The 1,495-nt window shown below is 53.6% G+C and overlaps 1 protein-coding gene across 1 annotated transcript in view; it reads right to left on the bottom strand.

Moving 5' to 3' along the window:
- Positions 1–1,184: 1,184 nt before the first annotated feature.
- Positions 1,185–1,495, bottom strand: part of LOC107106283 (complement C1r subcomponent-like) — a gene marked incomplete at its 3' end in the record, with an annotated part of 66,663 nt that continues 66,352 nt past the window's right edge. The window contains exon 3 of the mRNA XM_015406408.1: positions 1,185–1,420. Within this exon, the coding sequence (XP_015261894.1) occupies positions 1,185–1,420 (236 nt within the window). The remainder of the gene's footprint in view (positions 1,421–1,495) is intronic.

Genomic DNA, 1,495 nt, shown 5'->3' with positions numbered 1-1,495 from the left:
TTGCCATCTCAGCAGGTCTCCGCGGTACCTTCAGACCACTGATAGCTAGCAGGTGCAAATAATTTATTTACAAGATTAAAACCTTAAACAAAGACATTCGACTTCCGATTCGGGTGCCAGATGAATTTTGCCTGGATGTCTATCGAGTAAGGCTTCCAGGGAACCTCACCTTTCTGCTTTAAGGCAAGTTTCTGTCCCTCATGGCTGTAATTATTCAGTTAAAGGTTAAACGGCCAGACCAGCAAGATCCCAGTAATCCCACAGATACTACACATTATGAAATAAATACAAAATACTTTTTTTGTACTGAAGACCTTGGGGCAAACTAGAGCTACATGGCAAGACTGCCATGATCCTAGGCCTATAGCAGTGCAGCCTACAGACTCCAGGGAAGCCTTTACTAGAGTAGCCAGGGCTTTTTTGTAGAAAAAGCCCAGCAGGAACTCATTAGCATAATAGGCCCCACCCAACAGCAGAAAGAAACTCATTAGCATATTAGGCTACACCCCCACGTTACCAGAAGTGTGCTCATCCAGCCACACCCACCTTTTGCTTCTTATTCTGTTTACCTTGTTTGTTGTCAAAACCCAGGGCTGTTTTTTGTAGCAGGAACTCCTTTGCATGTTAGGCCACACGCCCTGAATGTAGCCAATCCGAATGAGTTTCTGATGTTGGGTGTGGCCTATTATGCTAATGAGTCCCTGCTGGGCGTGGCCAACTTGGAAGCCAGCCGGAACTCCGTTCCTGTGCGTTCCTGCCCAAAAAGAGCCCTGAGAGTAGCTATCAGGGCCTACATTTCCCAGGTCACCCTTCGGACCCTGTGATTGGCTAACAGGGGATTTGGAGGGGAAATTTACACCAGTAGAATAGTAGAGGGTGGTGCCTAGCCCCACTGGTGGACCTCCTGATGGCACCTGGTATTTTTGGCCACTGTGTGACCCAAAGTGTTGGACTGGATGAGCCACTGGCCTGATCCAACACTGGCTTCTCTCATGTTCTTAAGAAGAGATAAAAGGTCATGCCCAAACTGGGAGGCTGCTGCACAGGCCCATAGGTACATTGAATCATTTCGGGGCCCGGCCCCCCAACTTACTACCCTGGACAGGCAGGCAGGCAACCAGGTGGGCCCCAGATGAGATGTGCCTAGCGGCCCAGCACAGCCCTCCTCCCTCGCCTTGCCTCACCCTGTGGCGCTCTGCTCTGCCCCCGGCTGAGCTGCTTCTGGCAGCCCCAGCCAGTCCCTCCCACACTGAGCAGAGCGAGCGAGCGCCCCTGCCTGCCTGCCCGCCCGGGTGCCGACGGTTGGGATGGTTGGGATGGTGAGTGGGCACGGTGGGGACTGTGGAGTCACCTTCAGACGCCTGCCCTCTCCCCGCTTGATGCCTTTGGTGCCCGCCTGATGGAGCCTGTAGCGCCGCCTCTGAAGGGAAACAGCGGAGGAGGAGGGGGCCCTCCCTCCACTTCCAGGTGGCTCTATTCCCTCCTGTGGCAGCCC

Source organism: Gekko japonicus, unplaced genomic scaffold, assembly GCF_001447785.1.
Source record: "Gekko japonicus isolate JY-2015 unplaced genomic scaffold, Gekko_japonicus_V1.1 scaffold3071, whole genome shotgun sequence".
Classification (NCBI taxonomy): domain Eukaryota; kingdom Metazoa; phylum Chordata; class Lepidosauria; order Squamata; family Gekkonidae; genus Gekko; species Gekko japonicus.
Note: the sequence above shows the minus strand (reverse complement) of the source record. Positions and strands in the feature narration are given on the sequence as shown.